Here is a 27417-nt window from a genome sequence, read left to right as displayed (position 1 = left end):
ACCCAAGAATCCCATGCAGGGCCTCAGGGACTCTTTGTGCTAGGCTCTGTATGAACATGTATCAAAGCAAAGAACCCTGCCCCAAAGAACTTGCAAGCTAAATGTCCGTTGTTACATATCAGTTCTTGTGGAGTCCCAGATCAGGCTGTGGTGACACTTCAAAAGCTTGAGCCCCATAACATGGAACCTTTAGAGTGACAGATTAGATCTGTGATGGAGCCCCTTCTGATTGGTGCATTTAGATAGTACCTCCTAACCTCATGGATGCCACTGGAGTCTTCATTCTGATGGCACTTCTTTCCCCCTCTCCCACACCAGTGTATTAGCCTCCCTCAGCTGCTTCTCCGAGACTCTGGGCCCTCATCATTTTCACACATGGCTTGTACATAGACAGCAGAATGCTGAAACAGCACTACCGACAGCAGAAAGGGCTATCTCGGCAATTACTGCTCTGATGCAAATGCATCCGTACATGCAGCACATTTGGTATGCGCATATTTATGGTTGCATCTCCATCAGGAGCAAGACATATTTAACATTTATGTAGGCACATCTATTGTAAGAGGACTCTGTGCCAGTAGCAGTGTATATCTTCCAAATGGCCTCTCGCGCGCCCTCATGATTGCCAAGACACTGCCGCTATTCAGAATTAGAGTTTGCAGCTGTTTATTTTATTTTTCTCCATTCTACTGTCTGGTTTGTTAACTTTCAATCAAATATCAGTGAGGTGTATGTTGTATTTATTGATTTATTTATTTTAAACCGGCGCTGGGGGTGTGTGGAATAAAATAGTTGCCCTGGTGGAGATAGAATAATCCCTCGCCACTTGGGGAGGGAGTGTTGTCTAGTGGTTAGTGCAGGAAGCAGCGGCAGAGATTTGGGTTCTGCTCCTGTCTCTGCCACTTACTTGCTGCGTGCCCTTGAGAATATCATTTCACCTCTCTGTGCCAGCTGTTAAAGGGGAAATAACAATTCTCTCCTACCACATGTGGGGCTAAATTCATTGAGGTTGGCAAAGTGCTTGGCGATTCTCAGAGGAAAGATATGATATGAATGCAAAGTAATCATATACTTTTACCTTTCAAATAATAACCCCGGGTGCAGAATGGAAATGGAAGTTCTTTGCCTGCTAAGCAAGAGATGTGGAGGTTTCAGTATTGCTATCGGCTGAGTTGTTCCTATTGTTTCTTATTCTTGGATTATTCTCTGCAACATACTGGGCAGTGTTTCACAGCAATACGGTCACTGTAGCCTTTACTGGCTGTGTTCTTTCCAAGCACATTTAGGGTCTGATCCACCGATGTCAAGGAGAGTCTTTCTGCTGGCTACGGTGGACTTTAGGTCAGGCTTTTATAGCTGAGTGATCTTCCTGGCTCCCCTTAATTTTTAGACCTTCTACAGTCACATATGGGAGGCCTTTGTGAAGAGACACTCCAAGAGCTAACACCTGCATTGGCCAAATTCTCACCAATTGACTTCCTGACACCTTCTCGGAAGCAGGCTCCATCAGAAGAGCCTCCCTGGGCGGGATTATTCACTCCCTCTCCATGACAGGAGGAGGGACCTGGGCTGTTGATTTGTTTCAGAGCTTACGCATGACTCATTGCTGGGCAATTCCGCCAAGACGATGGTTGCCGATCTGGGTTTGCGGGGGGTGGGGATTGAAATTTGAGCAGCTTGGGGTTGGATCAGTGCAGTGGAGCTGACCTGGGCCCTTGAAGTCTCCCCCTTGCCAGGCGAATGTCATGTTTATAACCCAACCTTGCACGTTGAGCTTTCTCACACTTAATGCGCTGAGCTGCACGAGAGTTTCGAAATAATCCCGGGAAACCATTTTTTTCCACGCGTTCCAGTTGTGCAGTGGTTTTGTTCCCTCTGGTCAGTGGGCGGGGGAGGTGGTCAGGTGCCTCAGAGATGGAAGCAGAAAACCTTGTTTCTGCAAAGACATTTTTCTGGCCCACCCAGTTGTCTCTATTATTAGCAGTGGCGACTAGTGCATGCGGAGGGATCCCTGGTCTGTAATTTGCTTGCAGAGTTCACTGTTGCTAGGCAGCTGGCATGGAAAGGGGTAGGAGATCCTCTGATGGGCCATCGTGGGTGCTTGTGTTGCCTAACTAATGACTATAATCTGCCAGAATGGAAGTGTGGGATGCCAAAGGATGTTAAGAGAAGGCTATGCGATGCCTTCCCGTCCTCGTGAACCTTAGCTCATAGATGGCTGCTAGCCCCACCTGATGAAGTTGTCCAGTAATGGATTTATCGTGGAGGGAGCAGCATACCTTCTTTTATAACCTAACCTCCTCGAAAGCACATTCCACACTCGGCTCACCAGCAGACCTTCTATGAACATCTGTGGGAGTTCTGTCCCAGGGGCGCGTAAACAATCCGCCCTTTATGCACTAAGCTGCACAAAACTGCCTAAAGGTTTTGGATGTGCTCAGATGAATGGGAATTGGGCATCCCAGTCCCCTAGGCTGGGTTTTGAAAATATCCACCTCCTGCCCCCCAAGTTGGGAAGCTGTTAAAGGACAAGCCTTATGTTGAGATGTAATAATGTGTGGCTTTGTATAACCTCAAGTTTGCACCCTTTTTTTTTTTTGCTTGCTCTGTTCTTCATACTACTAACCTACTGTGTGTTTTGTTTTCGTTTTGGGGTTGCTTTGCATGTTGTTCCTTCCTCTTGGCTGAGAGTTGCGGGGTGGATCCTTTTCCTTTCTATGATTCAGGTGCCTCACTCTTTCCTTTCCAGGTTCTTCCAGTTCTTTTAACATGTCAAACTCTGGAGATTTGTTCATGAGCGTGCAGTCACTCAATGGGGATTCTTACCAAGGGGCCCAGGTTGGAGCCAACGTGCAGTCACAGGTAGGGACCCATCCGATGTGCTGCCAGTGAATGCGTTAGTGTTGGAAGAGCCCTTGATTGTATTGGCATTTCCCACTCTGGTCCCAAAAGAGAAATCTGAAATGGTGCAAACAAACCAATCAGACAAACCAACAGGAAAAACTTCCCGACCCCCACCAAACCAAAAAAAAACCATTGTCTTGGGGAATCTTGCCCACACTTTGTGAATGCATTTGGCTCTGGCTTGTTAGTTTGCGTTAGGAGAGGTTTAAAAGAACAGGCATGTGCTCAAATGAAATTAGCCAAGGTCTAGCTCGCTTGCTTTATTTTTCAAGGGACGGGACCAGATGTTCGTACTGGCATCTCATTTGCAAGGCTTCCACTCGTTCGTTTGATGCTGAAGCTCGGTGTCTGCTGAAAGGAGAGCAATGCTGAAATGTACAAATACGCCCTGTTTTAATTAACAACCAACAGCGCAGGCTTAGGCAGCCATGCAGCCCCTCTTGAGTCTGATGAGACAGGGAAGGGCTTTGGGCATCATTTCAGGAGCGTTAACAGCTTTGGACAACAGCGGGTCATGCCTGCTAATTATCTTAGATGCACATAACGTTTTCTATAGACTTCTCGCTTCCCATCCACCCCCTACAACTCCATGGGTCCAGTAGGCAGTCAGGGCTTTGCAGCTGGCGGGAGGTGATGCCCACTCAAACATTTCCACACTGGCAAAGAGAGTTTCTAAACCATCCCTGTTGTCACCCTGGATAAAGAGCAAGGTGTCATTGACGGGCATCAGCCAGCTTGTGGCTTGGGATGGTAATTGGGGGAGGGGAGCAGCAAGGCAAGGTGGGGGAGGGATGGTGATCTATTGCCATGGTAAGTTTGCACACATTCTGTGCCCTCCGGAAACAAGCAAAGGAGTCACATGAATGACGCTCACCTAGACTTTGCGTCTCTTCGGTTGACATGGGCATGCCAGCGGGTTGAAGCATGGAGGGGCAGAAAGAGGGAAGGGGAGCTAGAGTTGCCTTCGTGTACATAATCACTGAGTTAGCTGCAGCAAGGAACTGACCGCCCCCCCTTGAGTTTTCTTTCCTCCCCACTGTCTTTGTTGCAATGCTCAGAACTGACAACCGAGAGTGACAATGCTGGGGGAGGGGGGGAAGAGGCGGGGGAGGGTGGGAGGAGGACGTCCTCCATCTTCCGTCCCAAAAGCCGCCCTGCAAATGATCGCGATGTTTGGGTTTTTGATAACATGCTGAAATACAAACCAGAGTGGCTTTGCCTAATAATCTCTCTCTGTCTCTAATTTTCTCTTTTTTGTTGTTGTTGGTCTGTTTAGGTGGATACCCTTCGCCATGTTATCAGCCAGACAGGAGGATACAATGACGGGCTCGCAGCAAGTCAGATGTATAGTCCGCAGGGCATCAGTGTAAGAAAAATAGGCTTGTTTTTCTTTTTCTTTTTTTTTGTGTTTCATTTTTGTTCTCTCACTCCCAATTATTTCAAAGCCATAGGGCTCAGAATGCCACTTAGTAGCACTTGTCTTAGCTTTACGGTCACCTAGTTTATTGCTTCTGTATCGGTCACGCCAACGGCAGAGTGCTGCCCACAAAAAGTGGCGATTGGGCAGGCTTCATGCAGGCAGCTGGCGTCTAGGCCTGTCAGACACGATCAGCGTTTGCAAGGCACCTGCGGCCACATGCGTTCAGCTGAGAGGAGCTGCTAAACAGGTGACACCTAGTAGAACAGTGGTAGGGAATGTAACCACGAGCCAGACCTTGAAATCTCCACAAGAAGGCCAATGGCCAGAGCCCATCATGGACAGAGCCATGGTCCAAAAATAACCCTTCCCCTAGTCAGTGTCTAAAGCCAAAAAACGATGATGATGATGATGATAAAAAAGCGGGGGAGGGTAAAAAACATCTTCTACTTGTTCTTGGGTGCGCTGGCGGCTCCCGAGTAGCATGAAAATTCATAGCGACAAGCTGTGTCGTACAGAGTGAAATCGATCAGACAGACACAAGGAGAACCGAGTGTAGATTCGGGACAGCAATCCAACTTCATTTCTCAGATCAATCGTCCGCCATCTCAGCGGCAGTGACAGCAAGCGGGGACAAGAGGGCAGCCTGGAAAAGGAGGCTGTTCTCGAGGAGTGGTTGTTTTGTTTTTCTCTGGACCTTTTAGAGGTCACGAAATCAGGCTGGGGGTGCTCGGAAGAGGGAAACGTGTTTGCAATGTGGTTTTTGTTTTTGGTGTATCTGACTTGGGAAAAGAGGGAGGGAGAGCAAAGGAATCCATTGGCGGTGGGGGCAGAGGAGAGGTGAAGGGTTTAGACCCCTCCCTGTCTCTCCAGATAGCCTTCCGGATCCATACACAGCCCACCCAAGGGGATCTGTTCCAAACTAGCCACCTTCATTCGGGGAATGGGCAGGACACCCTTGGCCCTGCCAGGCATTCGCCATGAGTTCATGTCATTTTGAAACAAAGGCGCTGGGAACAAGCTATGATATGAGTGGAAGCATTAAAACAGCCTCCTTGGGCTCACTCACTTTCTCTCCATTTTGTGAAGCTGCACACAGAAAGGCTTTCAAATCCAAACGTTGGGGTGCTCAGGTGGGACGTGGCATCCAGCCATCTCCGATCTCTCAGTCTGCGACCAGCTCGCACAAAGGGAAGCCTCTTGGTTTGATCTCACTTGTGTTTCCTTTATAGAGCCAAACACCGGCTGAAATTAGAGATTTCCCAGGTTAGGCAGCAAATCAAGACCTGCATGTCATTGGGATGGCCGAAATAAATACAAAAATCCACCAAAGCAGGGATGTAGAGAGAGAACGCCACCATGCATGGAGAGAGACGTGGCGGAAGGCTTGGCTCATTGCTTTTACCTTCCTTTTAATTCAGCTGTGCTGAGAAAAAGGGACATTAAGGCTTAGCACAGAGACCTGACGTCACGAGGCAGAGCCAGGCGGCTTTGTGAAGTAATGCAACTGAACATGTGCAGATAATTATGTCTGATTACATAAGCCCATTGCAAAAACTGTGCTCGAAAATGCCAGATGAAAGATCCCATCGTTCCACATTAATTTCTATGTTCGCTGAATTTATTCCCTTTCTGGCTTTTTAATACTGAAGAATAACTGAATCAGAGGCTGATCGTGATAAGATATGATACTTCTGTATAAATTAAAATACCCCCGAGGAGAGGCTGAGCTTGTTAAAGCCAGGGAAGTCTTTGAAAATAGCAGCATTCTGGGTTAAGTCAAAATATTGGGGGAGTTGCTACTAAGGGGAGGTGGAGGGTGACAAAGGAAGAGCAGTCTCAAGAGCCACATACAAGCCCCAAGGCCTGGTAAAGCGCCCCCACTCTGGTCAGCCAGGTACTACAGGCCAGCAGCAGAACTGGCGGGGGGCGGGACCCAAGTGACCCTTGACAGAGCATTAGAAAGTCAGAACCTGTGGTGACACAGACGGGGGCCGTGCGATATGGCTCCACTTTCAGTTCAGGGGCGTAGGGGATTTGCTGGCTGGTTTTGGGGGGAGAGGAGGAGGATTTGGCCTGGAGGGGTGTTATGTGGGGATGGTAAGTTGGCTAATGGTTAAAAAAAATCATAAAAGGTGGCTTTTCCTGGCGGTGTTTCTCGGGTGTGAACAGCACTAAGCATTGCTCCTTGCTCATCAGTTGGATGCACTGAGACATTGCTCAGATAGGCGGTGGGGAACAGATTATTTGCAAACAAGCAGCAGGTTGAGAAAGCGTCTTTCTGTTTGTCTCGCTGTCTGAGGTTCCCCCACCCGAATACTTTGAGTCTCTTCCATCCCTGACAGTACACTGCTATACGTAGTATTCATTATCACAGAATTTCTATACTTCCTTTCATCCCAGAGGATCCCAAAGTGCTCGACAAACTGTCTCTGCAGGAAGCCCTTCCCCCCACCACTGAAACACAGCCACGTCTGGGGAGGTCTCTGACGGGTGTTTACCGCTCCACAGCAGTTTTAAGAGAGGAATTGGAGAAGAACACCGTGTCCAGCTCCGACTACAGGCAGAGCAAGCCACCAGGCTGGGGCTTGTAGCCACACTCCAGCAGAGCTCGACTGGACCCGGTTACATTTCACATCAGCGCAGAATTTCCAGCTGCCAGAGTAACGATACTGCCCACAGCAGTGAGAGCAGCTGAGTGAAGAGGGCACACAGTCCGCCACTCTGCGTGTAGGAGTGTCTAGGGGAAAGTTACCAGCAACACAGGAGACCATGCGTTGCCGGTCACGGCTTAAACCGTCCTTGGAAGTGCTCCGAGATAGTTGCGTTAAAACCCAGGTGGGATTCATGCCACTGAAGATACCATTTGGGGCACGGGGTCAAGACTATGTTGATCTTGCAGAGATCTTGGGTGCTGGGGCTGAATAATTGGAAGAGTGTTGCCCAGCTCTGTCACTGCATAGTTTGATGACGAATGCAACTAAGGAAGTTTCCCCACCGTGGTCTTTCAGCCTCTGCCGTCACTGCCTTGGCATCATGTCTCCTGGTGGATGCTCAGTCTTAAAATATGGTTGTAGGCAAGACAGAGCCAAAAGGGCCTCTGTGTACGCCATAGATTGGCGCCCAGTGTGTCTTCTAGTCAGAGCTGCCACGTTACTGACAAATCCCAAATGGTTGCTTCTTTTAGCTCTGCAGAGCTAAAATAGCTGGATTCCCTTCTGCCCAGTGCATTGTCAACAGCCTTATCAGCTCCGACCCAACCGAAAAATCTTTATTGCCTGTGTTTGATGTCTGAGGCAGAGAGCAAACAGCTGGATTTGTGTATCCCAGGTGGAGTTAGCTTCCCCTGCTGTTGGAATCAAGAGTCACCATTTGATTCGTAAAGTGAACGGGATTGATCAGGAAGTGGTGCACGGTCTGAACCCTGGTAAGACACAGCCTAGGAGGGGCAAGGACAAAACTGTAAATATTTGGGTAACGTAGAGATAGGCCTGAGTCGCAGGGTTGGGACCCAGAAGTGCCCAGGATTCTAGGGTGCTAGGAGCTGGACTTTTAGAGTTGTTCACAGAGATGGGGGGCTATTGGTGCTGGAGCACCTCTGTTCCAGGACCAATTTGGGTCAAAAAGCAGGTAGGTAAGAAAACCATGCAGCCAGGCAGCCTTCCTCCCCAGTCCCCCCTCGCCTCCCTTGAGCTGGGGGGCCATGTCTAGGGCTGAGAGGGAGGGGTGTTAACAAGAGGGTTAACTAGTGCCAGCGGTGAGTTGTTTGTCAGGCTGTGGCCACGTGTCCATGACAAACACACACACAAATCGCACGGACTGTTCCCCTGGTTGGCAGTCGCAGCAGAGGGGCCAGCGACTGAATGGCCCATGAAGCATGAATGGCCCTCTCACGCCTAGATCTGGGACCCAGCATGTCAAGGTGGAGCTGCTGGGTTTGTGACAAGGACTCCGGACTGGGGAGCCGAACTCTTGGGTTCTGTTCTTGGCTTTGTCACTGGTATGGCAAGGTGGCTATGGCCAACGTTTCACAGGGTGCTGAGCAGCCACTTCTCCCACTGACGAACGCGAAAGCCGGGCTATGCGGGCCTGAAACGGGGACGCTGGTCAAAAAATGTGCCACAAAACTTTTTTTCCATCGGAAAATGCCCTTTTGTTAGAACCGAAATGTTGCGCAGGAACGTATCGGGTTTGACGGATGCGCCCTCGGGAAGGTTTCACAGGTGGAGCGAGTGTGACCCCAGCCTAGCCACCAGGTTCACTCCCTCCCTCTGGGATGTGCGAGACCCAGGCTCAAATCTCTGCTCTGAATCATTTGAACTTGGGCCTCCCACGTCCCAGTTGAGGGCCCTACCTGCCAACTAGGCACCACAGAGCGAGGCCCTCAGCCATTTGAGGCCGTTTCTGGCCACACTTCCCGCGGCTCGTTTGTCAGAGGAGGGGACTGCCTCGGGTGAGTTCATCACTCTGCAGAGATCTCGGTGTGGCAAGTGAAGAGTGTTAGAGAGCGTTCCCTTCACCTTCTCCCCTGGTTCTTGTCGTCAGACAGAAAGCAGAAGTGCGAAGTGCAGGCAATACAACCTTTACTGGGGTTAGTTTCCAGCAAACATTTTATACCATAACTCTGATGCTGCAGAGCCCTGTTTCCCAGTGTCCCATCCACCCTTCCTGAGCAGGCATAATTATATCTGAAATCCATGCCCACAGTCCCACCCCTTATGGTCATGTTCCGTTTTTTGGGGGTTGTGGGTCTGGGGTCTTTGTCCCACCCCTTTTGTACCCCATGGGAGGGGTAAGGAGGGAGGTTGTGTTATGATCAGGGGCAGGCATTTCTTTGGCCTTTTAGTGTTTTATACCTTTCCGCCAATCTGCCTTTGCCCCTCCTGACTGGTTGCTTGACCTTGCCTTGAGATAGGAGTTGAGGCAGTCTTCAAGTGTGCGCTCATATATATTATATGCCCACCAAGCCCAGTAACACTTTAACTGCTCTTATCTGTTCAAACCCATCTGGTTAGGCAGAAGCAATATACACAGTGTCTTTATCCTTTGTTTACAAATATTACTAAGAATATAAGTGTTCAAAAAATCAAACAGGCAAGCAAAACCCAAAATACTATCTCAGGCAAAAATACAGGCCTGGATCCTACATTGTCACTGGCACTCCTAACACAGAGCATTCTTGGGTTGGTGCCATGGCATTCCCAAGGAGCAGTCAGGGGGAGAGAGACCAACGCTCCAGTCCATAAAGCCCCGGCATAGCTTTTCTCTGTTAAACCATTCCAGTGAGCAACTCGCTGGCTGTGAGCAATGGCAGTGCACAGTGCCCTCTTCATGGGGAGCCAGGAATCCTGGTCACCCAGTAGATGGCGAGCTCCCCTTTTAGTAGTGAGCCAGGGGGTGCTGTGACGCTCGCAAGATGTTCACTATTTCGCTGCTGGTGGCCACAAAGGGGTGGGTTGTCTTGTCCTCAGCCTGTGAGTGCAGGAGGGTGGGTGCAACAAGCCCTTCCCGCACCTTGCAAAGGCGCCAGTCCCTGCACTCACAAATGTAGGGGCTGCTTCTTCCACATGCCCCGAGGGTGGCAGTCACCCTGTGGAGCTGGCCTGCTGTGCCACACGGAGCAGACTGCAGCAGCCACAGCGAGGGTGCAGTGTGCCCCCCCCACACACACACACGCGCGCTGGGTAGATTTCTGACCTGCTTCCCAGAGTGCTCTCCCCATGTGGGGTAGTGACTACAGAACTCTGGCCTGGGAGATCCTGAGTATAGGCCAGTTAAATGTCGTGTTATGGCCAAACGCCATCTTGAATACCTATACTCCTCTCCCCAAGCTCCCAGGTACAAGTTCAGTTTGAGACACTATTCTTCCCTGCCCTTCCATAACTGCTGCATAGTATTTCTGTGCTCCCTTGAACAGCTGTCACCCTCCACCCCAGAGAGAGATGCATTTCAGTGGCAGGTATCTGTCTATATAACCTGAATGTGCATGGATACAAACATCCATACATGCACTCTTGGGGCCTCAAGGCTGGGATTTTCAAAGGAACATGAAGGATTTCGGAGCCCAAATGGCAGTGAATTCCAGTGAGAGTTGGTTGCGTAACTCCCACGGCCTCCTATGAAAATCCCATTTCAAAATGCCACTTTTCCTGCAAGAAAGGAGCTTCTTTTTGGCAGGACCTAAATGTTCTGCAGTGGAATTCACTGTGCATGATAGGAAATTTCATGCAGGACAGAACTGGATATGTGTGGTTTTATGAAGGTTCTATAGCAGATTCATAGTTTTGCAGGAGGCGGCAGTTCTGGGAAGCTGACAAAGACAGCAGCCTTCGTCAAAGGATGCATCCATTGTGAGGAAAGCATCCTTCACTGTATGGCTCGGCTAGTTCCACAAATAAGTGCTTTGGTAGCTGAGTTGTGGGCAAAGACTCGTTCCCTGAGCTGCAGTCCTGGACATTAGGAAGTTGTCGGGAGAAGAGCTGCTCTTCTGTGGTCTCAACCTGGGAATGTCTTTACCACAAAAAATTAAAGTAAAACTCGGCAGCAACGAGTCTCAGATCCCAGGTCAGCTGACTCGGGCTTGTGCTACAGGGCTAAAAAGAGCAGTGTAGACATTCTGGCTCGGGCTCCAGGGCCGCCCAGAGGATCCAGGGTGCCTGGGGCAAAGGGGGGGAGCTGCGGCGCTTGTACTCACCCGGCGGCGGTCTGGGTCTTCGGCGGCATTTCGGCGGCGGGGGGGCCCTTCAGTCGTTCCATGTCTTCAGCAGCCCTGAAGGGCCCTCTGCCGCCAAAATGCTGGCCGAAGACCCAGACCGCCACCAGGCCAGGGCTCACGGGGCCCCTGTGGGGCAAATTGGCCCACTTGCCCCCCTCCCCCCCCCGGGCAGCACTGTCGGGCTCTGAATCCTGGTGAGTGGATGGGTCTCGGAGCCCAGCCCGAGCAGGAATGGCTACACTGCTATTTTTAGCCTCATAGCACAAGGCCAAGTCAGCTGACCTGGACTTTGAGACTCGCAGCCACGAGCTGTTTTTTTTGGCAGTGTAGATGCCTCCTTTCTGCAGCCTAAACTGCGCCAGAAGGGAGCTGCTATTGCGGCCCCTTTGATGACCTCAGAAAGCCCCTTGGTGCATGCCGCTCTGTCACCAGGCGTTCCCACCTGGCACTCCCGTTTTCTACTGGTAAACTATGAACCCAGCACTTTTCAGGTGGGATTTTCAAAGGTATTCGGGCTTAGCCTGATTTTGCTCCCCACGAAATCAAGGGACGTTTCACCACTGACTTCAATGGAGGCAGAGTTAGGCCAATGCTGAGCATGTTGGAAAACCCCACCCTTATGTCGTTAGCACGCAAAGTCTTCATGAAGAAAACCATGTGGGGCCGCAGACTAGAGACAGCAGATGTGGGGGAACCAGGTGCTTCTTAGGATTTAGAGCAGGGGATGTGTCAGGAGTGGAGCTGGCTAAGGAGTGGAGCTAAGGCAACTGCACAGCCAGGGAAACAATCGTATCTACTCTGTTAAAAATCTTTATGCTTCCCATAGCAACGTCTTCGGCTGATGCTAAAGTTTCTCCAGCTAGATGTCTAAAGATTATAGGCCAGGTTCCTCCTGTTTCCCATGAAAAGCTTTGCGTGGCAGATGGATGAAGTAGCTGCACTGGTTAAAACTCTCATTGCTGGCTGTGCAAAGTTTTAAGAAGAAGAGATATGATTATTTGAGATGTACTTCACTGCTTTACCTCTCCAGCTCCTCAGCTAGTCTCTGGCCCTGGGTTTGACCCCTCATGCTTAAATAAATTAATTGTTTAAAAAAAACAACTAGGAAATTCCCCCACAAAAAAACTTTAACTTAAGAATTAAAGTTGCCCAAGTGTATTTCATCACAGCACCACAAACACTGAAAAACAGAGGAATCCTAAATTAGGGCAATATGCCCATTCTATACAATACCCAGTCTCCAAGCATTAGTCCAAGCCCATCACAGTCCTCAATCGGAGCAACACACTAAAGACCCTGTCTAAATGCATCATTGGTACACAAGTCAAAGAACTGAAAATCACACCGCAATGCACAGCCTGACCATGATCTGTTAGTTTATTTCCTTATATAATGTTATGAATATATATAAAGACACTGTGTGTGTGTGTGTGCACATTTCAATAATATTTGTGTATGACTTTATTTATCAGCATGTATTTGATTGTTTTTTAAGGCCATGAGGTAGATATTGGTTAAAAATTTGTGGTTTTGATAAGGTAGGAAATGATTCACTTGCAATCAACTTTGGATTCTTTGTCTGGTGAGACATGGGGATGCTGAGATTGTAATTTGATTATGGTAATGGAGAGCAAATGTGGTGCTGGAAGGTTAAAAGTTAAGGCTGGCGTGATAGGGTGAGGTTCAGCTCTCCAGGGGACAGACTTGCTGAATGGAGTGTGACTGTGATGGGGAGGGTGGCAGTGCGCTGGAGTGGCTGGATGCTGAGAGATGCTTGGCCATGTCTGTGAACCCACCCTGTTATCAGGGTTTAGACCCTCTGTAAGGCTGTTTGTTGAGTCCACGTGCTCATTAACTCCACTCTGTGCGAGGAGGAGCTAGGCAGCCAGGATAGAGGCAGTGCTGGAGAAAAGCCTTAAAGAGACAACTAGACCAGTTGAGAAAGCTTCAGCGGAGGGCTCAGTCGTGATAGTGGTTTTTTTTTTTTCTTTTGAGCCATCAAGTCAGGCTCAGCCCCAGGCAGGCAGTGAGTTTGGAAGCTTACTCCAGGTCTTTCGGCCCTGTCGAGGTCAGGGTAGGGACTCCTCCCCATCCCATTTGATCCCAGAAGTGAGGAGCCTGGACACCCTCTGCACAAGACAAGGAAGAAGATGATGACACTGAAATGGCAGAGGAATAAGAGTGAGCTCAGATTGCAGCCTTGCAGTGACGAGTCCAGCAGGAGGTCTAGGCTGAGACCAACCATTCTTGTTGTGGTTCTTGAAGGTGTAGCAGCAGCTCCAGAAACAGCCACTTCAGAGACTTATTAACCCATGTGTACTGCCAGGGGACCAGCCAAACTCAGCCCCTGTGGGCACAAGCACTAGGACCAGAAGATGGCTGCTATCCCCATTGGGAGAGGAGTCTTTGGCTCTGATGGCAGAGGCACATGTGCTGTGTACTGAGCTCTGCACAAGATGCTTCTGCCAGGGGCAGGTAGCTACTGTCTTGGCCCAATTGGAAGAAAATAATCATCAGCGACTCCGAGATTGTGCCCAGAGGGCAGCCCAGCGTATGGAGTGGGCAGTTCATTGGTCCGAACCCCAGATCCAAATAATAGGGCTTGATAGCGTGCCTGCGAGGACATAGACATGGGAGTGCCAGGCCCAACCCTCCAGACTGGTGAAGATGGTGCAGCAGCCAGGAGAATATCTGGAGGTGATTCCATTGCTGAGATCATCACCACCACAGCTGCATCCTGAAGTGGAGGAGCAGTCAGGCTGACAGAGGGCCTTGGGCACTGCAAGGGGAGAGCCAAAAAAAGGCATTTGCCAAAAATACAAGGGGTAGCCACTTTTCTCTCCCTCAGTGTGTGTGTGTCATGTAGGAGGCTAGAGCTTGTCTGTGGTAATCAGGGCTGTAGAGGGCTCATGCAGATAGAAGGCCATGTCGGGGCAGCACTTTGCCTAGTGCCTGTGAGATGCGCCCACATGCTGGTACGGGGAGCTTCCTCACAGCTGAGCCATTGCAGATAGCAGGAGCCATTTGGGTCACCTGGTCCCATGGCAACTCCCAGATGTACCCTGTGCTGTAACCCCTTATGGACAAGGGGACAAGAGGGCCCACTTAGGGTGCACACTGGTGCACACTGCTCTTATCAGTTGTATTGGGGAGAGATGGGGGTACATTCATGCCCCCTGAGGTCCCAAGGGGTGATCATGGACCTCACTCAGGACACAGAAATTCAGATATAAGAAAAGGCCCATGTCTCCTGGCAGCAGCGTGAGACTTCGGGAGATGGATCTTGAATGGTGAAAACAAGGGCATAGCATTGCTGTGGTCCCTGGTGTAAGGCTGCTGAATGGCTGGCTGGGTGGTTCATCAAGGTGAGTGTGGCTTGTCAACTCCAGCAGGAATATAAGGGGAAACCAGCAGAGAGAGAGTGTGAGTATGTGTGTATGTTGCGTCCTGTTTACACACGTTGTATGGCCCCCCGTCTCCTTAGACCAGGGGTGGCTAAACTATGGCTCCGGAGCCGCATGTGGCTCTTCAGAAATTAATATGCAGCTCCTTGCATAGGTGCTGACTTTGGGGCTGGAGCTACAGGTGCCAACTTTCCACTGCTCAACCCCAGGCCCTGCCCCCATTCCACCCCTTACCCCAAGGCCCCACCCCTCCTGCCCCCTTCCCTGAGCCTGCTCCATCCCAGAGCCTCCTGTACACTGCGAAACAGCTGATCATGGTGGGCGGGGGAGGTGCTGATCGGTGGGGCTGCCGGCGAGCAGGAGGTGGGGGGGGTGATGGGGGCTGCTGACGTATTACTGTGGCTCTTTGGCAATGTAAATTGGTAAATTCTGTCTCCTTCTCAAGATCAGGTTGGCCACCCCTTCCTTAGACTGTAAGCTCGCCAGGGAGGGGATTGTGTCTGCATGTGAGCAGTAATAATAATAAAGGAGCCAAGAGCAAGGATAGATGAGGTCTGGAGGGGAAAATTCAGGGAGGAAGCTTAGGCTGAGATTGACATTGCCACTGTAGCCAACCCCCAGGAAGGGGGTGCGTCTGGACACAGATTATGGGGCTGTGTGTGCTGTAGAGGATGGGGTAGGGACGTGGCCTGGTCACCTAGACAAATGCTTGGAGACTGATATTCCTTTGGCTGAAACTGTTGTCTGAACTTGTGATTTCCTCGCTTTTTAGAGTTTGCATTGTTGGGAGAAAACCCAATGAGCAACCTTAAGTCCATGGTGTGTGCGCGCGTGTGCACCATGGGATTCCCAGAAGCAGTCAGTGATAGTCTAACTCTGCTCCTGGGGAAGCCAGTGAGGCTTGTACTGCAGCTGTCAATGAGAGCAGAGTACGGCCAGTGTGGGGCCCTTTGAAGAGCCCCGTCCATCTAGTCTAAGGCATTTTGAGATCCTTTCAAATGCAAGGTGAGACTGAAATGGGCACTGTTATAATGGGCTTCCTTGCCGCCGAACTTGCCTGTGCTAGTGGCTCAGAGTTCTGGAGAAACATCACCTGTAGCACACTGGATCCCATATGCCTTGATCTGGTTTCCATGGAAGTTGTTGGGCATCTTTCCATTGATGTCGCTGGGCACCAGCCACATCATGGTGCGGCATTTCCCAATCAGGGTGGGGGGCACAGCTAGCCAACTGGGTGATAACTCACCAAACGGGCTATAGCCAAAGGCCACAGCACCTAAAATGAATCAACATTTTCTTGGGCTTCTCTATGAGGCTCCCCGGGGGCAAGAGCCCTTTCTTCATCCTACGAAATAAAGGCCATTACTGGTCATGACTAAAGTGGGGGCTTCCCAAATAGCCAAGTGCCGCATTTGTTGTCTGAACGATTCTCTCTCTCTCTCGCTCTCTCTCTCATTCTCTCTCGTTTCATCAGTGGATGGAATTTTTAAAAAAAAACCTTTAAAATAGTTAGGCACAATAGGAACGGCAGGTCTGTTCTGAACACTCCCCCACCCTCTGCTCCCCATTTCTGATAGCCGTAATGACCCTGCAAACACTAAATGGCATTTGAGTGCATTAAGCAGCAAACTCTCTGGTGACATAGCAATTACGGCTCTGAAATAGATTTGGTGCGTCACGGAAGATAAGGGTTTTGAAAGTTGCTGTTGTGATTATAGCTTGTAACGCCAACAAATAACAGGCTTCAAAATAAGAGGCTGCCAAAAGAGCCATTGTGGTTTTGCCTCAGTGATGGCACGTAAATTGCTATTCATGTCCTAAGTGTACTTGAGTATGCCAGTCTCCGGGCAGCAGAGTTGGCTCAGTGTCTCTCTTTACACAGCCTGTCATTGTCGGGCTGATAATCTGTGGTAATTGCTGCCTCTTGCAATGGTCAGAGATGTGTAAGGGCGTATGCTGTGTCTTCCGTGAAGCCATCAGCAATGTGTGTCTGTCCCTGTGTGTGGTGTATGGACAAAAGTGACTGCGGGTTCCTGCTTACTGTCTGACCTTGGGCATTTGTGTTGATAGGTGTACATGTTGTGTGTGCACAGTGTGAGGATGGGTGTCCGCAGGCAGAGGAGGCGTGTGTGTGTGTGTGTACATATACAATGTGACCACGGGTGAGTCTATATATGAATGTGTACACAGGGTGAATATAAGCAGCTGCCTTAAGCTGAGTGTGTGTGTCAATGTACATATGCGTGTAGTGTGACTGCAGGTGTTTGTATACAGGCCTCTATGTTGTGCATGCGTGCATATGTGTACACTAAGTGAATGTCTGCCATAGGCTGTGTATGCGTGTGGAAGTACCTATTAGAGCTGTGTGAATAGGGATTTTTTTTTTTGTTTGAACTGAAAAATAAAATTAAAACAATTCATTTTGGGTTGACCCAAAATGAAATTTTTACAGTGAACCAAAAAACTTGGAAAAGCATTGTTTGGAGTGGCATGTAAATATTTTGTTTCTTTCCTGAGTTTAACCTTTTTTAAAATAAAATTGAAGTAAAATTTGAAACAAAAAAGTTGTTTCAAGTCCAAAAATCAAGCTGTTTCATTTAGAAAATCAAAATCAAAATTTTTGTTTTTGTTGAGAATTTTGGTGCAACTGAAACAATTCAGCAAATTCAACACAAATTCACAAAATGTTTCCGAATCTGCATATTTGGGGAGGGGGAGTTTTGGCTGAAAATTTTCATCTGGCTCTAGTATACGTACACACGTGTGCCATCTGAGTGTCTGAGCACACAGGCTTTGTATGCAGAGTGTGTGTGTGTGTGTGTGTGTGTGTGTGTGTATTCTGCTTCTGCACAAAACTGTTCTTTCATGGACAGCCTGTTGTAGCAATTGATACGGAGTAGCTTGGTTGCTGCTGTTTGTCTGGCTGGGTTTGTCTCTCCTTTTTGTAGCCTACACTGCTGATGCATCCCCTGCGTTTGGTGGCTGTGGGGCATTTCTTCCTGTTGGGATCATTTCTCCCCAGCCATGCCATTGCTGGAGGAATGTAGGCAGGGAATCAGGCACACCCCACCCACGATAGCTGTGGTAATGGCATATGGCCTGTTTGCAGACACACACGCTTGGTGCTGACATCAGCCGCTTTGGGGCACCCCATCGTATTTCTGGGCTGCAAATGAGACTTTCGTATAGGACCAGGCTAGCTCGGGCTGTCACAGGCAGTGATGTATTCTCTGCGTCAGCAGAGCAGTACGGAGGTAGGTGCAGAGGAGGCGAGGCGAGAGAGAGATGGCTCAGGCATATCGTAAACAGGACAGCGGCTGCCACCGACTTGGGCGCTGGCAGGAATTTGGAAGGATTAATTAAAGTAGCATCGAATCAATGTCAGAGCAAGGTAAGGAGGCTGTGTGCACATCTGCTTCTCTCCAAAGGGGTCAGGCAGCTAGGGGAGAGAGGCGGCAGCCAAGGAATGGCTGGTAACGTTCTGTTCCCCTTCTCCTGCCATAGTCTCCTGTAGTGTGCTGGAGAGAGCAGGTCCCTCTTCCCCACTCTAATGATGTGGCTGTGGCTAGAAAAGCACCACATCTTTATCCATCATCTCCCTAAGACACACACACTCCACAGCCTGGGATGCAGTTGGCAGAGCCCCACTCTGCTTTGCAGACAGCCAGCAGGATTGTGGGCCAGGCTGTGACGGTGACATCCCTGGGGCTGCTGATGGAAGGAAGAGAGACCGTGGCATTTGTGGTGCCAGCCCACAGAACAATGGGGTTTTCCTGCTCGCCAACACGGTGAATTTGTTGTGGAGTCACTGAGAGGGAATAAATCCTGAAACCCAGGAGGTCATTGCACAGGGTCCTTTCCCAGACGGTAATTGCACTTTAAAACAAACGAGCGCTCAGAGGTGGCTTGTTAGTGGTTTTTATTCTACTTAATAACCCGCAGGAAAGCCAGGTGGGGGATTACCCTGGGTGTTGATGTGGCAATAAGGAAGGTCGGCCAGCATCCCAAATTCTGCAGCATCAGACACAGCTCACGTCCTGCGGCCCAGCCAGAGTTTGGCTGGGATCCTGGGACCAGTTCAGCCATGAGGAGGGCCCCTTTTCCGGGGTTGGTTCCTGCATGGAAAGGGATTTCCTGAGGCCCCCTAGGCCAGCCAAGCGCGGGCAGGTTCTCTCCACATGGCCATGCCAGCATGCCTCAACTGGAAGGGCCACTCTGGTGGGCGAGAGGGGAGCCCTGTTTCCATGGCCTTTCTTGAGTCTCTGGTTTCTCAGCTGAAACCGTTAGCTGGGGGCTGGTCAGTGCTAGTCCGTAACTCTTAGCAGTATGGTGCTTTTCATCTTTCAAAGCATTAGCTGATTCCCCCCCCCGCAATATCCCTGCGAGGCAGGCAGGGTTCATTATCCCCTTTTCACAACTGGCCAAGTGAGCCCAAGGCTGCCCAGGGAGAGGTGGTGTGAGAGCTGGGGTTGTGACTCGCTGTCCGCAGCGCAAGGAGAGTTTCTGTGTGGGCCCATGAGACCCTCACCTTGGGAAGCGTGACATGCTTTCTGTTGTGGGGATACCTGGTTCTGTGAGGTGTTGGAGAGAAGCACGTTAGACCCTCGATGGTGGTGCTGGGTTTTCTGACATGGACACTTGACCATTAGAAACTGGATGGTGGGCGTCCAAACCTCAAAGATGTCAAAGATCTATCAGAGAGTGACAGCTTTTAGTCACTGCCCACCTCAGGGGTATTTAACTGGTGATCAAGGCGGTACCACTGAAGGGATCCATATTTCATTCCTGACCCGCTACGCCATGTAGCCCCTCCATGCGGGACAGTCTTTCAGTATGAAAAGAGAGAGCCAGCATAGAATCATAAGGCCTGGAAGAGATCCCGAGAGGTCTTCTAGTCCAGTCCACTGCAGGACTAAGTATTATCTAGACCATCCCTGACAGGTGTTTGTCTAACCCGATCTTAAAATGTAATTTGCATGTAATTTCAAGACTATACTGATCCTGCTTGGTGGTGCCCGGCATCTCCTCTCACTGCCCCAAAATGACGTCAGAATGCTTGGGGTTTTTTTCTTTACATGTTCAGCGGGTGCCTCTGTCTATTCCAGGTGTCACCTTGCATGTGTATCCCATGGAGCCAGCAGGCTATTTATTAACAGAACCAGGAATTTAATCTGGCCTCTTACCCTTGTATCCTAACATGGCATCTAGATGATGTTGATAAAAACTTGAAAGCAAATTTCCCGCAGGTGAAAAGGGCCAGCTCAACAGTCCCTAGAGAGAGCTGCTGCCTCCCCAGACTTGCAAGCATCTCATGCATCCCTGAAACACGCTGCTCTTTGACTCCGAGCTTTCTGGAGCCCTCCTTAGAGTTCAGCTTGAATCTGCCAGCTCGATGAGTCACTCCAAGCCACGTCAGCTTAAACTCAGTGCATGGCTTCATTTCACAGCCAGGGACACATGCATGAAGGGACAGTTTTACCGTGGCACTTGACGGCTGAAAAATGTCTCCTACATAGGAAAAATCACGCAGTATGTGGCAACTTTGCAACCCACACAAAAGAAAGTACAATCCGTCGGGCGGGTAGTGATGAAATGGGCCGAGCCAGATAAGGGGGAGGTGGAGCAATGGCTCAGGGCACTCCACCTCTGCCAAACCCCATCCCATCAGATTCTGCATCCAATGGGATGTGCTGATGTCTTTCAGGTACAGAGGAGAGACAAAGCCCGCCTCCTAGTTGAAGGCGATTTGGTTGGATGGCCAGCCAGTCACAAAAAGTGTGTCTATACCTGCAGGCGTCCAACCCACATCAGCACTGGGCGCTGTTCCTGTGTTTGTGGTGTGTGTGTGTGTGGGGGGGGTACACAACGCCTAGCACAAAGGGCTCCAGGACTGGAGTTTCTAGACACTAGACTAATACAAATAATCATAATAGTATAAACAGGGTAGATATACAGCGTCTCGCCCTGCTTTGAGCTGCACCGGGCCAGATGTCCAAGTTTTGCCAGCATAGACACGCCCAAAATGTTTGGGTTGGAAAGTTTCAACTTTTCACCCAAAATTTGACAGTGTTTGTGTTTGGACTGAACGTTTTCGGGGTTTTGACCAAAAATGTCGAGGGAAGTGCTTTCCGTGAAAATGGTGGTTTAGTCGAAACCCCAGTTTTCTGGTTTTGACAAACAAATGTTGACCAGCCCTAATTTGGGGGTATCACCATCCCCTGGCCCCGTGCAGCACGAGGTTGTGATACGCAGTCGTTCAAAGTCTGCTCTCTCCTCAGGTGCTGCACAGGGCAGGGAGGCAAGTCTGTGGCTGTACTTGGAGGGACTGTACTGAGCAAATACGGGCAAGTGGAAGCAGCCTCTGGTCAGCAAAGCCAATGGTGGGGATGGAGTCTGCCTGTGAGGTGGCGTGCAGGGCAGGTTGTCCCCTGGGGCAGGACTGAGGTACCAAGGGGCTCAGGGCCAGATTTTTAAAGGTACTGAGGTGCCTGAAGATGAGCCGGGCCCTCTGTCTCCAATAATATGGAGCAGCTTGGCAACAACAAAATGTGTGAAGTGGCTGGAGCATGGTAGGAGCCAGCCGGGGCAGAGGAGAAGAGAATGTTGGGTTTGGCCGTCCTGTTGATATAAAGCAACTGACTGAGCTCTTTGTTTCCCTCAGGCTAATGGAGGTTGGCAAGATGCTACTACCCCCTCATCAGTGACCTCCCCCACAGAAGGCCCTGGCAGCGTCCACTCTGATACCTCCAACTGATCTCCCAGCAAATCGCATCCCTGGCTGACCCCAGCCCCATTCAGGGCTGGGGGTGGGAGGGGAGGGTGCTCTCCTGACACTGAAGCAGTCAGACTGGAGGTGGAACCAATCGGCTAAACACAACAAGAGTCGCCTTCTCTTCTCTTCGTTGGGATGCTTTTTTCAGCCAATCTGGACACTTCTTTATACTCTTTTCCCCTTTCTTTTCTGGGCAGAAGCCACCTCTCCTCTCGCCACCACTCCCTCCCCAACCTTCTCCCTGAAGGATATTTTCAACAGTTAGAAGAATTTAAAAAGGGGGAACAAAAACAACAACAACAGCAGCATCTGTCCATTTCCATGCTGGTGTTTTGAGGAGCCAAAATTTACCTCACTCCTTTGCTAACAGGCAACCCACTTCCTTCAGCTTCTCTTGCGCTCACACTACCTCTTAGCAGGAATACTTCACATCCGCTCTCTCTTCTGCTGCTGCTTCACCACTCTTCTGGTTCTGGGGACAGAGCTAACAGGACGCTTCCCTGTTCTGAAGCGATCCCAAAACCTCAGCGAGTCACCCCCGGGGCATTTCCAGTGACAGGGCGGATAAATGCATTCCCAGTGCTGCCAGGCATGTAGGAAAAGGGAGCAAAACTCCTCTGCTGAGGCTCTCCTTGCTTTCAAAAGGTACCAGGACACTATGCTTGCAAACAGGTGTAAACAGCAAACGCTACCCGTTCCCTCTGCCACCGTGCTTTGCCTCAGACCCCAAACACCAGCCGTTCAGCTCTGCAGCAAACACACATGGCATTTGCCAGTGTACAAAGGAACCAAAAATAGCCAATATTCTTTGCATCATGGTACTTCTAGGAAGGAAACAGCAGAGAGCAGTGAGTGAGAAACTGTGGGCATCTGTAATGCTAACACTTAGCACTCAGATAGTTTTACCCAATCAAAGCGCTGCAGAAACACCTATGAGCGATTGATGGGGATGAGGCCGATTTGCACGACACTTATGTCTGTAGTGTCTTTTCTTGTTGGCACCGAGAGCGTTGCACTGAAAAGCAAGCCAGGCCTGGCCTGTGTTGTGTTCTGAGGGGGTGTGCATGCCTACCTGCTGGGGGGCTGGATGGGCCCTGGGGTGCCCCTTCTGCAGTTACAGTGAGAAACAGGCTCATGTACCCATTGGTACAATTTAGCCCTTAAAAGATGTTCAGATAGCATCCTGTGAATTAGCAGGCATGAATGTTCCTTATAGCCAACAGATGAGCAGTGAAGACTGAAGGGTGAGGGGAGAGATGGATGCACACAGCCAATACGTAAGTTGAATGGACTGGATACTTTCAGTAGCTATTAATAAACCAGGTCTGTTTTTGTCAGGGGGGGAAATGCCCCATAAACTAAATAATTTTCTAGTTTGGGGATTTCTTTCAAATTAAAGTGCCGGTTTCAGTCCCGCACCTTTTTGTGAATCTAAGATGTGACATGATAAGTACTAAAATAAATCATGTAACATCCACCCAGCCAATCGGCACCCAGGATCTTTCAGCATTTTGTATCAGGAGGGTTTGCGCCCTGTGTTGGTTCTCCTGCAGTGCAGTCAGCTGTAGGGAGGAGGGGCTCCTGATTGGCCAAGAAGGAGCCGGGGTTTATTCCTGGTGGAACGTTCCATTGCACACTAACAAAACAAAATGAGATAAGGAGGGAAGGGTGCAGCCAAGAGTAACTTCTGCAACAGAGTTAAAATAGATTGATCTTTGTCTTCAGCTGGAGGCCTCTCTGGTGTGAGGGTGGCATGTCAAATGGATGAACATAAAGCAGGGCAGCTCCGGCAGCAAGCCCTCCTGGGCAGGAGGGCAGCCGGCATTTAAAGTGCTGCTTGTGCAATGGGGGGGAATTGTTGCCTTTAGTGGGCGGGATGATATGAAAATATGCCCCATCTTCTCTTTTACGAACTACAGCCCTGAGCCTGAAAACACATACGTGCAGTAGTCCCATTGATCAAAATGGGTCTGCTCAGAAGCATCAAGATAGGCATGTGTGAGAGTGTCTCAAAAATCTAAGTCTTAAGAAGATCACTGTGTGTGGGTTAACTATGCATAAATTGCTAAATGTGCTAAATTGCAGAGCCATGTGATCATCCGTATCTATCCATGCACCTCTGAGCATATCACCTGCACTCTGGCCACTGACCTCCACTGGCTTTTTCTTTCTACCAATTCTGGTATTAGTGTAGTGTAATTATTGAGCTGCTTCAAGTAGCCACCATTTGAAATCAAAGCTCTGCCAGAAAAATAGCCATCCCTCCACTGAAAAAAATGTAGATTGATTTGAGGCCAGACATGGGCAATAAACAGTCCCACAAAAGTTTATGGCCTTGAGATACTGAGCCCCTGCAAAAGCTAGAATTGGGAGCATGATTCTGTTGAAATGGGAAGGTCCCAACTTATCAACAGGTCCCAACTTATATACAACACTTGCTAATAACCCTGGGAGGCGCCAAGGTATTGGTTTTGACATTTGTGCCTATTTTTTAAACAGATGAGCTAATTTGGCTGGATTGTGTAGGTTTCTAAAATGTAGATACTTAGATCTCCCTCCCGCCCCCGAGTCTTGTACAGTTGGATTTAAAGCTTTTTAGAAACTTGGACAAAAAATGACCAACAAATTCTCTCTCTTTCTGTCTACAATTTTCCAGTCAGTTGTGGTGCTGAGACAGCCATGTTTAGAGGTGGAGGGATACAAAAAATAGTCCCAATTAAGGTCCAACATGTGAGCTCCCCCACACACACACTTTTACCCACAATGGTAAGCAGTTACTCCCACAAGTAGTCCCTGCATTGTAGTTCATTGTTATTCATGGTTGTAATTACTCACCAGTGGGAGTAAATTGCCCTATTCAGTCCTAAGCATTTAAAAATTGTCTAGGCCATCCTACCTGGCATGTATAGGACACATGATGGGGCAGCGTGCTATCCTTGGACTGACTGGGACAGCGCATGACGCTGCCAGTCGGGCGGCGTCCCATCCCACACCTGTGTCTATAAAGCTTTTATACTGCATCCCGCCATCACGTATTCTCTCTCGCCTCGTAGCTAGGTGATACATACACACACACACACACACACAAACACCAAATCGCCCCCCAGATGTTCTCCCAATATGGCGTCTTTGCTACATCACAGCCTAAGGCCTTGGTCTAGCCAAGAATTTAAGTTCATGATTAACTTGAAGCATGTGATCAGTCCTGTTGAAGTCAGTGATTTCAGTTGACAAATGGGAGTGCTTATGGGCTTACAGTTCAGCATGTGCTTAAGTGCTTTGCTGGAGTGGGGTCTGTGGTCCAGATCCTGTGACTGGCTCTAGGCAGGTGGACCCCCCCACACACCCCACTGCCTGCATGGTGCCTCAGGGAAATGAAGAGGCCTCCATGTAGGTGCAAGGGCCGTCTGCAGAGCCAGCTGTGATGGTACCTCTTGAAAATGAATAATTTGAGAAACAGATTTAAAGCCATGCCAACATAAAGCAGCCTGCCCCTGGCGATCCCTGGTCTGCTTGAGAATCGAATTGCGCCGTCCACCTCCAGTGCAGCAGGGACCAGTCCTCGGAAGCGGTTAGCTGGAGCTGCATTTATCTTCCCTCTCATTCTCCCATTCCCCACGGCATGACATTGACTCCTTTATGGTATTTAATGCGTCACATTTTTCGGTTTCCTTTTTCATTCCTTTTACATTTGTTGTTGTTGCTGACTGGTCGGTTGCCTTTTTCTCACAAACTTTGAATTTTTTTTCTTTTTTCTGCCCAGAAAATCCTAACTTCGATACCAAAAAAAACCAACAAAATGGAACAAAAATAAAAAAACAAAAACAAAAAAACCTGCAGAAAATTAAAAAAAAAATAAAAAAAAATAAAAATAAAAAAAAACCTTGACAATTCTTTCAGCTTTATTAACATTTTCCATTGTTTCTTGCAATTTGTGTCTTGTTCTTTGTAGCATTGATGATAATGAACATTTGATAATGAATGTTCTTGTATATTCAGATAAAGGAAAAAAACCAAAAAAGCAGTCTGAATTTAATAGTGTTTATAATAAAAAAAAAAATTAAAAATGACCCTCATAGCACGCAAAAGTGAACGGGGAAAATTTCCACTCCAGTTCTTTCTGTGGCAAAAAGCGCTTCATTCCTGTATAGTTTATAACACCAAACTACCTACATTCATCTTCTCTTTTGGTTTGGTTTTTTTCCATGGTTTTTTTTTTTTAAATTTTGTTTTTAATTTTTCTCGCATTTGTGAATTAGTTCAAGAATGCTAGAAAACTGTAGAGTTGTGAACACTCATTTCCTCTTACACAATGTTTAAAAAGTGACAGTAATTCATTTTGTAAAACTTAAAAAAAAATGGTTGGAATAGTGAGCATAATAGGTACATTCTAACACTTTATGTTTATTAATGTTGAGACCCAGTTAATTACGTTTTCTTTTTGTTTTGCGTTCCTGTTTTTTTTTCCTTTCGGGGGCAATTATGATGATGATGATTATTATTATTTTTAAATTGTCCAGGACTATGGCCTTGTAAACTTCCCTTCCTCCACTTTTGATGTATATTCAAGGTGATGTGAAAAGCTTAATTGGCAAAAATCCATTTTTTTTTGTTTGATTTTTCTTGTGGAATTGGATCTGCTCTGAAAGGACTTCACCCTGTTCCCTCTCCCTGAAAATTCCAACGTTGCCGATCCTGGGCTCGCTTGCTCAAGTTCAGTGGAAGTTATGAGCCTAAGTGCCATGGTGTGGGCCAAGACACTCATCCTGCTAGGTGCTGAGTGCTTCGGCAAAGGGATGAGCACTTGCAGGGGCAAGATTTAGCTAACGAACCCCAAACCACACCTACTTAGCAAAGCTTCTCAGCATGTGCTTAAGTGCAGTTACGGTCAACTGAGCACATGGTGAAAGTTAAGCACTTGCTAAATGTAAGGATGTTTCAAAGGAATTTAAGGTTGTTCAGCAACCAGATCCCATTGCATCTCTGTCTTAGGTGTTGTTGAAAATCCCAGGCTGAACTGCTTTGCTGAATAGGGATGGACTTCATACATACGTTTCCTCGTTGCCTGATCTAAACTCAGTTGGGACCTCGTCCAAAGCCTACTGACGTCAATACAAATACTTTTTCACACAGCATGTAATTAGACTGTGGAACTCATTGCCACACGATGTCACCGAGGCCAAGAATATAGCAAGATTCAAAAAGAAGTTGAAGATTTATATGGATAACAAGGATATCTAGAGTTACAATGCTAATAAAAAAGTATTGAAAGGGAGAGAAAAAACTCACATTTCAGGGATTAAACCAATCTATTAGTTCTCAGGATGAGCACTTCGTGGGCTGGAGGGAGGGAGGGAGGTCGCCCCACATCTGCCTGTTGTGGAGTTTCTTGCACCTTCCTCCGAAGCATCCCTTGCTTGCCACTGTTGGAGACAGGATACTGGATTATACAGATCATGGGTCTGGACCAGTATGACTGTCTTAGGAAAAGAATTCCACATACCTCCGGTGGGCTTTGGATCAGACGCTAAGGTAGAACACACTTTCACCAGTGCATGAACTGGACAGGAAGTTTGGAAATGAGTAAGATCTGGGCCTGTGGCCTCCGATCCTGTGACCACGTACACATATGCTTAAATTTACATGCATCAGGAGGAGGCGACTTTTCACTGGGCCACCTCCCATGCAGAAAGTTAAGCATGTGTATAAGTGTTTGTAGAACCAGAGGGCTGTATTTGGAAGGCAGATGTAGTTAGCATGATAAAGGAAAATAAAACTCCAGTTACCTCCTGCAAATGATACAGTTAAAGGTCCCAGTTCAAGGAGAGAGGTTTATAAAACCATTAATTTTAACTTTTTTCTTTTAAAGAGGTCCAAAAAAAACCCCTCAACTTTTCACATCACTAGTTGTTTTTGCTTTTATCTTGAAGCTTCCTAGAATACTTAAGCTTTCACACTCACGGTAGTGTTATAATTATTAAAATATAAATCAGACATTGCAGGGTTTTTAAAAAAAAAATTCTCATTGCAAACCCTTTTCTTGTAAAGATGTTCCAGTTGTTCTGAATTGCTTTTTCTTTGCTTTGCTTTGCCTTTTTTTTTTCTAATGGATTCTGATTATAAAACCTAAAAAGACTCTGCTGTGACTTGGTTTTGAAACTTTAAGCTTTTCTGCTTCTGTAAAGACAAAGGCCTATGTCTTTTT

General features: G+C 48.5%; 1 protein-coding gene and 1 long non-coding RNA gene across 8 annotated transcripts in view; one reads left to right on the top strand and one right to left on the bottom strand.

Annotated features, from left to right (window-relative positions):
* PBX1 (PBX homeobox 1) overlaps positions 1–24199 on the top strand; it is a 240528-nt gene extending 216329 nt beyond the window's left edge. For 3 of the 4 annotated variants that reach the window (XM_039484087.1, XM_039484088.1, XM_039484086.1), the window contains exons 7-9: positions 2750–2862; positions 4181–4270; positions 21102–24199. In XM_039484087.1, the coding sequence (XP_039340021.1) occupies positions 2750–2862; positions 4181–4270; positions 21102–21194 (296 nt within the window). In that variant the 3' untranslated portion in view covers positions 21195–24199. The remainder of the gene's footprint in view (positions 1–2749; positions 2863–4180; positions 4271–21101) is intronic. The other variant, XM_039484089.1, reaches the window with a different exon arrangement.
* On the bottom strand, positions 1830–26632 carry LOC120370042. Of its 4 annotated transcripts, none has more exons than XR_005583573.1 (3): positions 26502–26632; positions 5391–5566; positions 1830–2958 (listed from the first exon to the last, which is right to left on the bottom strand). It is a non-coding gene; the product is annotated as an uncharacterized LOC120370042 (long non-coding RNA). The 4 variants fall into 4 exon arrangements; XR_005583574.1 differs by lacking the exon at positions 1830–2958 and adding an exon at positions 3178–3272; XR_005583576.1 differs by lacking the exon at positions 1830–2958 and adding an exon at positions 3178–3252.
* Between the last annotated feature and the right edge of the window lie 785 nt (positions 26633–27417).

The sequence above is a fragment of the Mauremys reevesii genome, linkage group 8 (genome assembly GCF_016161935.1).
Source record: "Mauremys reevesii isolate NIE-2019 linkage group 8, ASM1616193v1, whole genome shotgun sequence".
Lineage (NCBI taxonomy): Eukaryota > Metazoa > Chordata > Testudines > Geoemydidae > Mauremys > Mauremys reevesii.
The sequence above is the reverse complement of the archived record's forward strand: the minus strand, read 5'-3'. Positions and strand labels throughout refer to the sequence as shown.